Raw genomic sequence first — 13,898 nt, 5'->3', positions numbered from 1 at the left:
CCACCACAAGTTTCTCTGAACTATGCAGGTAGGAACTGTCTCTCCAGCATATCTTGCCCTATCACAATTTCCATAGCCTAAACTTCTGCTGATATTTTCCCTACTGCCTGACCTTACCTTTTCCTTCTCTTTTGGTCCATATCAATCCTTCTCTGTCCAGATCATGTACTGCCTTCTTCCATAACTCTTCCTGCTCCCTATGTGGGCATTCTTTGGAAGAGGACGAGATTAGTGTTTGATGTCCCATTTCAAAAGGTAATTAGAGATGGAGCCCAAGGTCAGATTTTGGAAGGCTTTTGAAAGAAATTGGCTAAGCTTTTTCAAAGGAACCATCCTGGCATTTGTCTGAAATGATGTAAAGTAATCAGAAAAAATCTAAATCATGGTGGTAAGACCAAAGTTTGAACCATCATCTCCTGAATGCAAGCCCAGAATGCAACCACTGTGCCACCTCACTCAGTGTGGGCATTCTTCCCTTTCTCCCCTCTTCCCCCCCTTTTGGACTCATCTCTCTTTCTCTTTTTCCTCCCCATCTCCCTCTTCACCTCCATTTTTCTTTCCTTTACTCCCCTCTCTTTAGTTATCTCTGATGCTCTCTATCCTATGAACTCCTTTTATCTTGTGAAGCCAGTGAGTCATCTGTCAAAAGATCTACCTCACACTATCCCTCTACCCCTCCTTGCCTCATGCATCCTTCCCTACTCCTTCCACACCTCCATCTACCTAGGTGACTATACTCATTAACAATCAGTCTTCCCTTGCATGCAAGAATGCATGTGTGTGTGTGTGTGTGTGTGTGTGTGTGTGTGCATGCGTGCTTACATGCATGTGTGTATGCTTTTACCAGAAAAAAGAACAAAAAATCAAATTAGCGTTAATAGTGTTTTCTGTTATGTGTTTCTGTGTGTCATGCATTGGTCTGCTAAAGGTATGGTTGCCTTTCCCTGATTTTGCATATTCTTCCATCCAGAAATTTCCATTATCATTATGCTATTCTGATTTTAAATGTACTATGATGCAATTGTCTTATTAAGCCAGAGTAACATCCTGTAATGGTAATTCACAAATTATGGCTTAATGAAACTAGAATACAAAGTACGTATAGAAATTTAAATATGCTTGAGAAAGTAATACTGTTTTATGTAATCCTACATGTAGGGACTTCTGACATATCTACATTCTATACTACTCTATGTCGTCCACCAACACCAATTCTTCATTGGTCCCTAAAATATCACTTGCTGCAATTATTATTTAATACAAGCAATACTATCAGCAGAACATCTGCAACCGAGCATTATAGCAGAGGTTGAAAATACTGCTTCAGTCATAAATTCCTTTATTTTCACATGACCGTTATTTGATAGTCCTGTGTTATTCTTAAATGAAACTGTTGTAAGTTGTGGAAGAGAGAAACCATACTCAAATTAGTAAAACTGTGATTAAATGAACTACAATCATTCTTAAATGTTATGATTTAGTGAAAAACCTAATTTTAATTTTGTTTTCAAAGGGAAAGATGCTTTCTGCAAGAACTGTACAGTGGTGGATGATTCTCAGTCTCAGCTGAAAGATACAAAAATAGTTAAGTTTGTTAATGCCTGTGGAAAAGATGAAAAGTGTGATGCATGCTTAGAGATGGCATGCTCTGTTAAGAATCCCAGGTAACACAAGTCTTCTGTTAATGCTGATAAACAATAAATTACATTCAAGTGAAGTCCCTGTTCCAGTAACTTGCAATGGTCATGAACCTTGGAATGATGTCAGTTGCAAAAGTTGTTGCAGTTACTTTTCTTTCAATTAACAATGAATTTATAACAATTTATATGTAGGTATGTTCTTAAATAGCTTAAGAATTAATGTTAGCAACTCTTCAATTAGTTCAGGAACTGAGTCATCGATATGTACATCAACTGGACTGAGAACTTTGCTGTCTTTCAGGCAATTTCTGCTTCAGAGCTGTAGAGAAACCGTACAGACACTTACATCTGAACAGTTACAATGAACCATTTGACTACATTGTGCAGGCACTGCGTTTCAGTTGGGGTTAGGGGTGTGCAGAATGGAGCAAGTGAGCAATGAAAGAAAGTGGGTATGGAATGGAGTGTTGAAGAGGGGAGGCTGGTGACTGGGAGAGAGAGGCAGCAGCTGCATGGTGCAGAAGTGTGGCACAGGAAATCTCACTCTGGATGTTGGCAGGAGGAGATGTGCTTAACACACAATGATGTGGAGGAGGGAATTGTGAGAGGAAAAGAGAACACTGGAAGAGGGAGGTATAACAGAAGAATATGGAGGCCATGGAAAAGAGGGTGGGCTTGAAGAATGTGTTATAAGAACAAGCCCCATCAATGCAATTCAGAGACTCTAGTGCTGTGGGGAAGGATCTGGATGGCACAGGTTGTGAATCACTCATTGAAATTCAGCACATTGTGTTCAGCCATTGGCCAGTCAAATCTGCTCTTGGACATAGTTTGGCTACTCTACTGAGGCTCTCACACCATCTGAGCTGCAGTGCTAGCACAATGTAGTCATCCAGGTCAGTGTTGACTATCATGTGTATATATGTGTATATGGGTGTCTGTAGCTCTGAAAGAAGGATTGATCTAAAACCTAGCAAATTCCTCAGCTGCATTTTTGTGCCTATACAGGGGATATCATAATTAGTAGCTTAAATGCACACAGTTGAAATTACATGATACTAGAAGGAGAAATGTCTCAGTAAACATTGGGTCAAAAGTGCATATCTCAATAGCTACGAGCAATTTCTCATCTTCGATACTGTGAAACAAATCTCTTCTACTGCAAGTTCTTTGCTTTCCATATTTTTGGAAGTGGTAGTATGGACCAAAATAAGAAAAAAATGTCCAGCAAACATGTGCTCTAAAATGCATACCTTAAGAGTTATGAGCACTTGATCATTAGAAGAGTTGTGTTTTAAAGTAGGAAAGATGAACAAGTGCTCACTGTTCTTAAGAAATGCATTTTGCAGCACATGTTTACTGGACTTTTTTTCTTGTTTTGGTCCATACTACCAGTTCCCAAAAAGTGGAAATCGAAAAACTTGCAGTAAAAGAGATTTGTTTCACAGTATCGAAGATGAAAAATTGCTCATAGCTCTTAAATTATGTATTTTTGAACCTATGTTTATTGAAACCTTTTTGTTTCTAGTATCATGTACATTCAACTGAATGTGTTTATGCCATTAATTATTATACACCTTGTATATGATTCCGTGTTTTAACGACTTGGTGAGCTACTACTATCAGTGCTTACATTATTTAGATTCCATCAAGGATTTTCCTTCCATATTTACATAATATAGTTGTTGTTCACATACTTGTAGGGTATTGTACCTATGATGTGCCTCCATGAATATATAATAAATAATTTTTCCACAATTTTCATCTAGTCTTCACTTTCTTAAGGATGAAACTATGAACAAGTTAGCACATCAATGTATTTTACACTTAACTCATTGGAATGGAGGGAAAAAATCAGTGTGTCCTTTTCAAAGGAATAATAGTGGCATTTTCCTTAAGTAACCTGTGGAAATAACAGCAATTCTAAATCTGGATGGCTGGATGGAGAGATCAGCCACCACTCTCCCATATTCCCCATGGAGTCCTTTGTAACCTGTGGCTGTAAAGGTATGAGCAGCCCATAGTGGCTTACCTTCATGCATTCTTTTTAAGAAATTTTGTGATTAAAACCCTTCTGGCCTGTCATTTATTTTATACATGACATGTAAGTACTGTCTCTGTCTTGTGTTGTTAGACAGTACTTACAATTTTATATAAAAAATTTCTTTTCCCATAAATTTGTAATTATGTTATAGGCCACTTTAAACATTCAAATTCTGATGAAGTCACTCTTAGAAGTGTTGAAACCTGGTTAATAAGACTAAAAATTGTGATTGAGGGCTCATTTGTTTTAATATTACCCTCCCATATGAAAGACCATTGTCTTTTACTGCACCACCTCATGTTGTGATGACATAGATTGGGTGCATGGCAGAATAACACAGTGGGAAATGTGGGCAAATAGTCCTCATTTCAGGGCATGACAAGAACTGGAGAATGTTGTTTAGTTACTCCAGTCCTGGATAGAATTATATGATGAACGATGCACTCCCTTTTGTATGATCAGCTAGTGTGTGAGGAGTGTTGGCTGTATGTAGGAGAAAGAGGTGCAGGATATTAGTTTCTTGCTGACATGCTCTAGGTAATGTTGGTTTGTAACTTCAGGAAGACCTGCAGTTCACTATATCCTTTCCTTTCTGAACTATGTGAAAAAAGATTTTTGGCAATGAATTGGTTACAGATATTAAAAATGAGGCATTGTCATAATCTGTGTGCAACCAACCAAAAGCTATGATTGAAACATGTTTCGAACTGCCATCTGGTCATTCAGGTTTTTCTGTTCCACTATTTTTCATCAAGATACTCACCCCAGTCAGTTTATAGAGCCAGATGAGAACAGTGGGTTTTTCAATCAGACCAGTCAGTCTGTGGAGCCAGATGAGAACAGTGGGTTTTTCAATCAGCTTTCTGAAGAAAGAATTGTTCAAAGGCTCAGCAGTCTGTCAGCTTTTCATTTGTGCTGTGCTGCTACTCTGTTCTTATTATATTTAATTAGTAGTTACAATTTATCCTTATAAGATAATGTACCTGAAGTAAATAATGTACTTGAGTAGCAGAAGTGAGCACTAAGAACATTATGTGAAGTAGGTAATCACACACCCTGCAGAGGTCACTTGAGGATCATGGAGTTGTTTCATTCACTTCCACTTCATTTGATATTAAAGAACTTTGTTGCTTATAATACAAATCAAGTTTCAGCTACAATATGATTTACATAGTCATGATATAAGACATAAAACTGAACCTCATATAGACTATGCCTCTTAATCTAAGGTTCAGAGTAGAGCTACATACTCTTGTGCAAATGGATGCAAAAAGCTCCCACCTGACAAAAAAGTGATATCAAGACTCAAAGTAAATTCAAAAGAAAGTTAAAAAGACAGCTTATTGACCATTACTTCCACAAATTATCTGTTAACCTATATTCAAGAACGAAAATTCCTTTAATCTGCATAACAAGTAACAGTATACATTGTAAAGCCTCATTGCCAATAATAGTCCATTATAGACCATCCTTTTCTGTTACAAATGTAGCTAACTATTTTTATTTAAAAATACCACTGTAATAAAGTAAACATCAAGCCAATAACAGAAGATAAACAGCAGCTGTTTAGTATAACTAAAAGAGTAGTGATTTCTTTGAAAATAGTATTCCCTCTAATTTACTATTTATTTACTAGCCACCTGTCCATTGGATCTTGTGTAGTACCACCCGGTCACAGTATTATAGCACTTCTCCTCCTGTGGTCCTTATCAGAAACATGCTGTGACATTACAGTAAACAAGTATGGTAGTGACTAAGGGAAACCCGTTACAATGTAAGGCAAACCCATCACAATGTCACTGCATTCAGGGCAATTGTGCATATTCTGATAAGTAACCCTGAATGTCCTCATGAAATATTTTCAGTAGTTCAGGCAAGTCATCCATAATCTTGAATATCCATGAGAGTGGAAAACTGAAGAAGATGTCATGGAAGTGGGGAGAGAAAAAGCAGAATAGGGTAATGTTACCTCTACAGAAATGAAAGAAATTGTAGGAAAGTCAGAAAGAATAGTAACACACATTTTGAAAAACTGTAAGGAAAACCAAGGAAAAAATTTAAAGTCCTAAAAAATTAAGGCATTCCAGGAAAGTAGTTTCCCTAAGTGACTTTGATAAAGCACTAAAGCACTTACCGTATCCAAAGAAGCATTGTGAGCAGAAGGATGAACTCCTAGTGTTGAGAAAGATGCTTATTTATATTTTCAAAAAAATGAGGTGAAACATTTCAGAAAATTTTGAAAGAGATGGGATATCTTGTCAAAAGATTTAAATGTAAGAGAACCACCCTAACAGAACATTTCAACATTGTTGCAAAGCATGCAGAATACTTGAGAGCAATCAGAAACAATGAAATCAGCCAAATAAACCAGGGTATTCATGAAAAGAATGTGGATGCACCCACATTATACCGTAAAAAAGTGCTGGCAACATGAATAAATTCCAAGTTTAACGAATAATGACAGAACAGGTCAAAGAGCTATTGTCCACACTAAGGAGCAATGGAATTCAAAATCTAAATCATAAGATTATCACAATGATGTGAACAGGATAATATCAATAACATTAGAAGTGAAGCTGATTCCTAACATCCTAACACACAAGTAAAGCCCCCACTATTGCAGTTAAAATATAAAACTGATTGTCTCATTCAAAACAATATTAGTTTTGAACTTAGCTTAACAAGAAATGAGTTTTTAAAAACTGTGTTATAATGAGTGAAGAAAAAAATGTTTATTCCTAAAAAAATAACCATAGATTTTTATCTAATATTACCCATCATGATTGATGAAAAGTTTGCAAACATGTAAAAGGAATTGAAAACAAATATAGATACATAGATGGGCTAGTGGAAAGCAATAGAAAATATAATAATCAATGTTTATTGCTGTGAAGTGTGAAGATGAATATACAGCACATGGTGAAAACAGTGATTTGGAAACTGACATGGCAAATGTAATTTGAATGGATTCCAGTGAAACTGATACAACAGATGAAGAACTTAGCACCTACCCCTTGTGTGAAGGACCAGACAGCTGAAACTACACTGCTCTCTGAGACTGCAGATGTGTGTGCAAGTTGCACTTGCATGAGTGTGTGTGTGCGTGAGTGTATGTGTGTCTACTGCCGACAAAGGCCTTAATGACCGAAAGTTATGATTGTGTGAATCTTTTTATTGTGTCTATCGCAACTCAGTATTTACACTATATGTGAGTAGCAACTTTCCTTCTCTCATATTGTTACATTCCATCTTGGATTTTCCATTGTTTAACTTTTTGTATACAATTATACAACTTATTATGTATCTGCGTTTAATTTTTAAGTTGCGGATTGAAGTGTAAATTATTGTCAAATGTTATCAAAATATTGTCATGCCATATAGATATGTCCTCACTTGTCTTTCAGATACTTTTACAGTACAGTACAGAACATTGTGTAACATGGCAGAGAACTGATGAATCATTTGATAAGCACTCAGAGACTAACCTAGTGAAACTATATGTAAATCTTATGCTTACATTCCATCTATGACTGCTTTAGAAATGTCCAAATCCATTCATTTGATAATTCCCTTATGTTATAGGAGAACAGTGGGATCAACCATGTCAAACACTACTGTGAAGCTAGGAATATTCCTATTACATTCTTTTCATCTTTCATAAGTTTTAGAACATTGTAAATACAATCATATATATAGCTTCTGTTACTTTGTTGCTTCTGGAGTAATAATATAGTGATGGTACATCATTCTTTATGATTAATGCTATTAACAAATAATGTATAACACAATCTAAGACCTTTGACAAACTGGAGATCAAAGTAATCAGCCCGTAATTTCATACATGATCTCCCTTTCCTTGTTTTTGACTGCATATGCTTTTGGCTAGTGTATATGATTTTTTTGTTTAGCACTTTTGGAAGAGTTTATGACTGCAATGAGATGTTACACAATATTGTTAAAGGTTCTATTAACCTTTGTAACCAATTCCTTATTATCAGGTGATCCACACAGTCAATGACAGCCACAAATGTGGGGTTCCTTTAGCTGGTATAATGTTGTTAAGCTGTTTAATCATAGTTTATTGTTAATGCAGCATAAAGGTCAGGTTTCTATAATTTGCTTATCCCTTGTTAATGTAGTTCTTGCTGGTTTCTAAGAAACACAATGAATGTATGAATGAATGACTGAAATACACATCTTTATTGTACTTTCATTCATCCAAGGAGGAAAACCTTCAGTGATGTGGAGCAAGTTAAAGCATGCATGAACAAAAGTTAAGCAAATCTTAGAAGCTTTATCTTATTGGTAGCTTAATATTTCTTAATTACATTAGTAATTTTCAAAGAAAATAGCTACCTACATCTTTAAACACTTAATCCTGCTTACAGTACGTTACTGCTGGTCATGTGGGTTTACAATGATAGTGCTACTTACTATGTAGCTAACCGGACTCCACAGTCCTTGAATCTAGTTATTCAGGTAATTTTACTTTTCCCTAAATCACTTCCAACAGGATTGGTCATACTGTAATGAACTATAATGTGAAATGCATTTTCTGAACATAATATAAAATTAAGGCCCTTTTAGGATCCATAGAGTATTATTTGGGTTTGCATGTGGTGTGTGTGTGTGGTTTTGGAGCTTATGTGTGCTTAATGCTGACATTATCAGCATCCCATTGTACTGGTGTCAGTTCTGCTAAGGAATATGACAACATGGGGATTCTGGCACACACTTCCAGCCATTAGGATATATGACATGCCAAAACTAAAAGGAATTGGTTGATAACACAACACATGCCTGGCCTGTCTTTCACAATGACCATTCTGAGAAAAGGACACTTCAAGCTGGACTAACTCAACCACCAAACTTTCATGGTCTGAGATGATGAGGACCCTGTGAACCATAGTACGTATGTCAGAACAAAAAATGTTGAGAGAAAAATTAAAAATCTCCTGAAGATGCAATGACACATACCAAGAGCTTTTACACACCAGTCCTATATTATAACAAAGTCAATAAGCAGGCATGTTAGAGAGTGAGAACAGTTGATACCTTCTCTGTGGCAACCAACGCAGCCATGGCAAGTGATGTTAGGTTAACATTAGCCACTACTTTGCTCCATAAATACCTCAGAGTTTTAGCTTGTAAGGCAGTCAGTCAGTCAAACATGGATCAACAGCACACATAACATACATTCCCTGACAACAGTAAAGTGACAACAGGCACAAGTCCGTTGTAGATTTGTTGCAAGTTGCTGAGAAATGATAGTTGTTTCTGGGATAGAAGGATACTTCACCCTAATCACCAGTTGCAGAGCTCACCATCACAGCCTGCCGCTGTCACAGATGGTGGGACACGGGAGTCTTTCATATCGCCCCTGGTCAGGACGTCAGTATTCCTGGCTCTCTGACAGACCAACCAGGGCCTACCTGAATGGCAGGCCAAGATTGTCATACTACAGGGCAACACAGCAACCATCATCATGTATCAACAGATATGCTGGACAGTGGGATGGGGTAGAGCACCTCCCAATTGAGCCAGCACCAGTGCCATCATGGGCAGCAAACTGCCACAGCAGCTGGTGGCCATGAGCAATGAGCAATGGACTGAAAGGCATCAACAGCTGATGTCAACAAAGAGTCAAGACACATCATAACTCATGGAAATAAATAACTAAATTCTGGATCTTCTTTCATTGTCCATACTGGTGACAACACTCACCACCATCCTTCCAAAGGAAACAGGCAAGTAGTGAACTGGGAATGTGCCTGCTGACACAGAACTATCTCTACTTCCTCCCTCTCAACAGTTGTCTCTTGCAGCAGTTAATGTTGTACTCAGTCACATATTTTGTAGATGTATTTAGTTTGCTAGTAGATTAAAATGATCATTAATGAAACTGCTTTATGAAAAGAGAACAAGAGATAATATCTACAGTTACTGGTCAGTGATTTTGCTAACAGCTGATTCTTAAGTTTCTGAGAAAGTGATGAATAGTAAAATGGTGACACATCTCAGTAAACATAATTTTTTGTGACTTGCAGTTTGACTTCAGCAAAGCAGTATCTGCAAATAATGCAGTTGACTCTTTTGTGTATGAGACACTAGCAGGGCCAAACGGTGGACTGAAGGCAGCAGGATTTTATTTTTATTTAATAAAAGCATTTGATTATGCAGACCATGCAATATTTTTGTATAATTGAAACATTAAGCAGAAGGTTGTTCTCCAGTGCCAGCAAATAGGGAAGAGGTTTGAATCTGACTGGGGTAAGATATATGTGTGTGTGTTTGTGGGGGGGAGGGGTGGGGGGTGGCGGGGGGGGGGGCACATGGTTCTGTTTTTGAGCTGTTGCTTTTCTTGATGTATATTCATGATCTGGCACAAAACAGGGCATATAACTATATAACTCAAAAGTATTTCTCTTTGCAGATGACACAAGTGTTATTATGGAAGACTTGGAATATAATATAAGTACTGTTGCTAATAAGGTATTAGTTGGTAAAACTAGCATGTGGCTTGCAGAGAACAGATTAATATTTATGTGCACCAAAATGCAATGCATACTGTTTTTGACCTGTGCCTCTTGTAAAAGTAAAATTTTACTGTCACATGGTGGTCAAGGTTAGTGAAGTAATGGCTAGTGGATGATGAAAAGTTTCCTTGCATTCAAGGTCTTGTCCAGAAACTGAATGCTGTTCTCTTCGACTAGAGACACTGAAATGTGGAGACTTGTTTGTTTTGATTTAGGGCACTCTGTTGTCTCAATTAGTGCTACATTTTGGAGTAACTCTTATGTACTTACCAAGAATAATCTTATGCCAGAAAAGGATGGCCAGACTGATCTGTGGTGTCATTTCACTTATATGTGTAGGTCATCATTCAGGTGTCATATACCTCTGTCATCTGGTGCATATATTTGACAGTATTGGCGAATTCAGAACAGACTATAAAATTAATTCAGTGGACACTAGATGGAAAAACGATAAGCAATTGGATAACACTTTGTTTGGCAATATACAGAGACATGCATACTATTCTTCAAGTTTCTTTTTCAGTATGCTTCCAGCTCAACTGAAAAACTAAATGAAAACCCCAAATATTCAAATCCAAGTTGAAAGGTTTGCTTGTTGCACATCTCTCACATTGTTTCTTTTTTATATATAAATTTTCTAATCACCTTCTTGTAAACTATGTCCTGACATATTCAATAGCCAAGTAGTTTTGGCTAGCATTGTCTCCAGAAACTGATAAATAAATAAAATTAGAGTCTGTCATCATTTACTGTGCTGTTATGGAAAGTCTTAGTTACCATATAAAATTTTCACTCTGCAGCAGAGTGTGTGCTGGTTTGAGTATTCCTGGCATATTAAAACTTTGTGATAGACTAGGTCTTGAATGTGGGATGTTTGCCTTTTGCAGGCAAGTGCTTTATCACAGAGATACCCAAGCTTGGCTCATGATCCACCCTCAGAGAGTTACTTCTGCCAGTAACTCATCTCCTGCATTCCACAATTCTTAGAAGTTCTCCTGTGCAACTTGTGGAACTAGCACTCCTGGAGGAAAGGATATTGGGGAGATATGGCATTGTTACTTTTGGTCAACACCTCCAATTCATTCCAATTATTGGTGAGTTTGATGTGGATGGACGTGTGAAGCTGGCCATTGGACAGGCAACAGTACCAACAAGCAACAGTACCTCCATTATGACAGCTGCCACCCACTCCATATCAAACGGTCCCTTCCCTACAGCCTAGGTCTTCGTGGCAAACGAATCTGCTCCAGTCCGGAATCCCTGAACCATTACACCAACAACCTGACAACAGCTTTCGCATCCCGCAACTACCCTCCTGACCTGGTACAGAAGCAAATAACCAGAGCCACTTCCTCATCCCTCAAACCTAGAATCCCCCACAGAAGAACCACAAAAGTGCCCCACTTGTGACAGGATACTTTCCGGGACTGGACCAGACTCTGAATGTGGCTCTCCAGCAGGGATACGACTTCCTCAAATCCTGCCCTGAAATGAGATCCATCCTTCATGAAATCCTCCCCACTCCACCAAGAGTGTCTTTCCGCTGTCCACCTAACCTTCGTAACCTGTTAGTTCATCCCTATGAAATCCCCAAACCACCTTCCCTACCCTCTGGCTCCTATCCTTGTAACCACCCCCAGTGTTAAACCTGTCCCATGCACCCTCCCAGCACCACCTACTCCAGTCCTGTAACCCGGAAGGTGTACATGATCAAAGGCAGAGCCACACGTGAAAGCACCCACGTGATTTACCAACTGACCTGCCTACACTGTGATGCATTCTATTTGAGAATGACCAGCAACAAACTGTCCATTCGCATGAATGGACACAGGCAGACAGTGTTTGTTGGTAATGAGGATCAACCTGTGGCTAAACATGCCTTGGTGCACGGCCAGCACATCTTGGCACAGTGTTACACCGTCTGGGTTACCTGGATACTTCCCACCAACACCAACTTATCTTAACTCCGGAGATGGGACCTTGCTCTTCAATATATCCTCTCTTCCTGTTACCCACCAGGCCTCAATCTCCACTAATTTCAAGTTGCCGCCACTCATACCTCACCTGTCATTCAACATCATCTTTGCCTCTGCACTTCCGCCTCAACTGACATTTCTGCCCAAACTCTTTGTCTTTAAATATGTCTGCTTGTGTCTGTATATGTGTGGATGGATATGTGTGTGTGTGCGAGTGTATACCCGTCCATTTTTCCCCCTAAGGTAAGTCTTTCCGCTCCCGGGATTGAAATGACTCCTTACCCTCTCCCTTAAAACCCACTTCCTTTCGTCTTTCCCTCTCCTTTCCTCTTTCCTGATGAAGCTACCGTTTGTTGCGAAAGCTAGAATTTTGTGTGTATGTTTGTGTTTGTTTGTGTGTCTATCGACCTGCCAGCGCTTTCATTCGGTAAGTCACTTCATCTTTGTTTTTAGATATATTTTTCCCACGTGGAATGTTTCCCTCTATTATATATATATTGCTCCTTTATACGAAAGGTGTGTATTTGACAATTAAGAATTAATGATATTCATCGATATATTGCGTGGTTGTTAATCAGTAGGGAACTTCCGAAAGACTGGATACGAACCTGCATTTAATAATCCAAGAGCTCCATTACTTCTTCGGAAGGTTAAACTTCATCAAAGCCAAATATCCGCTTGATCTGAGGTTTCCCGACTGATTATACAACGCTCCCAAAATTATGAGGCATTTTATTTGTACAGATTAGCAGACTGCCACAAAGTACGAGCCTGCAGAGAAGAAGAATCATCGCCTGATTTCATTCTAACAAGTAAAATTTCTGAATCATTTTTAGTGACTGAGCTATGACTGTGTTTCCTATCATGAATGATTGATTGCTCGAATGAATTGAGAGCTACAGAATTACGTAGAGAGGAGGAAATAATTACAAATAGCAGTTAATAATGAATACAGTTTCTAACAATTGTGTCTCCTCGCTAATGTATATTTGGACTAGTTACATACCCCTGAAAATTCATGATAAAATCCTTGAAGAATGATTAGTGAATGGATGAATGCATGTTTTAAACTAATGCTCATGATTTTAAATTCATTCTTAAAGATTGTTTGTCATTGATTAATTTATACTCAGTGTCCTGCTGGTTTCCAGAGTCTACCTATTTAAACATTAAAAGAAAATGTATACTCAGAGGAGGCAAGAAATTAACAAAAGGGATATGTTTGTGGCATTGTAATTGTATCTGTTTCAGATTTGGTGGAAACAATGTTTATATTGTTGGTTCAGAAGGTCTAATATCATTGGAAGTGATGCTTCACAATGGTTGTGAGCCAGCTTATTCAGTTACTTTGACAGTTGAAAGTGAAGCATTAATTGAACCAGCAAAAATACCAAAACTATGTAAACAAACAATAGATCTAGAAATTGTGTGTGATATTGGAAATGTATATAATGATACCATAGTGGCAGTAAGTATTTTTTTGTATTATGTGGTTATTAAGAAACAACTGAAACCACTATTAATATTTTTATTTTAGTTGGACTCAGACAAAGTCATTGGTTCCATATCTTTTACTCTGGCTTTACAATCTCAGTGTGAAAGAAATGGTGGCATAGTATGGACATATTAGGATACTGCTCCACTCTTTCAGAAGTTTCAAATATAAGTTGTTGTAGGAAATGTGTCTCATGGTACATTATTA

General features: G+C 37.9%; 1 protein-coding gene across 1 annotated transcript in view; it reads left to right on the top strand.

The window, feature by feature from the left end:
• Window positions 1-13,898, top strand: part of LOC124796280 (integrin alpha-PS5-like) — a 566,708-nt gene that overhangs the window by 424,908 nt on the left and 127,902 nt on the right. The window contains exons 15-16 of the mRNA XM_047260397.1: window positions 1,514-1,664; window positions 13,448-13,664. Of these exons, the coding sequence (XP_047116353.1) occupies window positions 1,514-1,664; window positions 13,448-13,664 (368 nt within the window). The remainder of the gene's footprint in view (window positions 1-1,513; window positions 1,665-13,447; window positions 13,665-13,898) is intronic.

This window comes from Schistocerca piceifrons, chromosome 4 (genome assembly GCF_021461385.2).
Source record: "Schistocerca piceifrons isolate TAMUIC-IGC-003096 chromosome 4, iqSchPice1.1, whole genome shotgun sequence".
NCBI lineage: Eukaryota > Metazoa > Arthropoda > Insecta > Orthoptera > Acrididae > Schistocerca > Schistocerca piceifrons.
The sequence above is the reverse complement of the archived record's forward strand: the minus strand, read 5'-3'. Positions and strand labels throughout refer to the sequence as shown.